Source organism: Egretta garzetta, unplaced genomic scaffold, assembly GCF_000687185.1.
Source record: "Egretta garzetta isolate BGI_Z169 unplaced genomic scaffold, ASM68718v1 scaffold431, whole genome shotgun sequence".
Lineage (NCBI taxonomy): Eukaryota > Metazoa > Chordata > Aves > Pelecaniformes > Ardeidae > Egretta > Egretta garzetta.
This window is the reverse complement of record NW_009258677.1, coordinates 106,248-107,743: the sequence shown is the minus strand read 5'-3', so window position 1 is coordinate 107,743 and position 1,496 is coordinate 106,248. Positions and strand designations below refer to the sequence as shown.

General features: G+C 60.8%; 1 protein-coding gene across 1 annotated transcript in view; it reads left to right on the top strand.

The window, feature by feature from the left end:
- The window catches only part of GABBR1 (gamma-aminobutyric acid type B receptor subunit 1), a 17,287-nt gene that overhangs the window by 6,283 nt on the left and 9,508 nt on the right, over positions 1-1,496 (top strand). The window contains exon 2 of the mRNA XM_035888661.1: positions 28-162. Within this exon, the coding sequence (XP_035744554.1) occupies positions 28-162 (135 nt within the window). The remainder of the gene's footprint in view (positions 1-27; positions 163-1,496) is intronic.

The following is a 1,496-nucleotide window of genomic DNA, read 5'->3' as shown; positions in this document are numbered from 1 at the left end:
CAACCCCCACCCCCCCTTCCCCCGCAGTGCGACCCCGGCCAGGCCACCAAGTACCTGTACGAGCTTCTCTACAACGACCCCATCAAGATCATCCTCATGCCCGGTTGTAGCAGCGTCTCCACGCTGGTGGCCGAGGCCGCCCGGATGTGGAACCTCATCGTGGTGAGGAACCACCACCACCTCCTCCTCCTCCTCCTCCTCCTCTTCAGGGGTGTCCCCAGGGACACACAGGGCTCCTGGGGGGAAGCAGGGTGGGGTGGGGACAGGATCTGGGGAACCCCCCCTCTGGTCACCCTAACTCCTGCCCCGACCACGCTGGGGTTGGGTGGAGACCAAGGTGGGGACGGAGGTGGCACAGCCTGGGCTCGGAGAGCTGTTGCCTCTTGGGGTGATCTGGGGTGGGGCGTTGGGGTTGGGTTGGGTCTTGGTGTTTGCATTGGGCTTGGGGGTGGTTGTGGGGTGGTAGGAGCTTGGCCTGGAGTGGGACACGCGGCCAACGTGGTGGTGGGGATGGGCAAAGAGAGTGACCGCTGCGTGGGCAACTGTGGCTACCTGTCCGGTTGATGCTACTTGGGCGACCATTGCTCCCCAGTTGTTGCTACATGCGTGGTGGTTGCCCTTGGGTTGATGCTATGTGCGTGGTGGTTGCTCTTGGGCTGATGTTACGTGTATGGAGGTTGCTCTTGGGTTAGTTGTTGCTACGTGCGTGGTGGTTGCTCTTGGGTTGTTGCTACATGCAGGGTCGTTGCCCTTGGGTTGGTTGTTGCTACATGCCTGGTGGTTGCTCTTGGGTTGGTTGTTGCTACGTGTGTGGTGGTTGCTCTTGGGTTGTTGCTACGTGCGTGGTGGTTGCTCTTCGGTTGGTTGTTGCTACGTGCGTGGTGGTTGCTCTTCGGTTGGTTGTTGCTACATGCATGGTGGTTGCTCTTGGGTTGATGCTGTGTGCATGGTGGTTGCTCTTGGGTTGGTTGTTGCTACGTGCGTGGTGGTTGCTCTTGGGCTGATGCTACGTGCGTGGTGGTTGCTCTTGGGCTGATGCTACGTGCGTGGTGGTTGCTCTTGGGTTGGTTGTTTCTACGTGCAGGGTGGTTGCTCTTGAGTTGGTTGATGCTACGTGCGTGGTGGTTGCTCTTGGGTTCTTGCTACGTGCGGGGTGGTTGCTCTTGGGTTGTTGCTGCGTGCGTGGTGGTTGCTCTTGGGTTGGTTGATGCTACATGCGTGGTGGTTGCTCTCGGGTTGGGTTGATGCTACGTGTGTGGTTGTTGCCCTTGGGTCTTGGCCACCTCTGTAGCTGCGTCCCGACACTCGTCGCTGGTGTTTCTACACGGCACCGCTGTTACGCCTCGTCTGCCTGTAGCGACACGCGGGGCTCTTACCGGCGGCCCACGGTTGCACCCGCACCCGCCGCCGGTTCTCGCTGTCAGCACCCACACCACTGCCCGTGGCCCACTCGGGTGCTTGACACATGGCTACTGGTGGGCCCAGTGGCGCCGGGG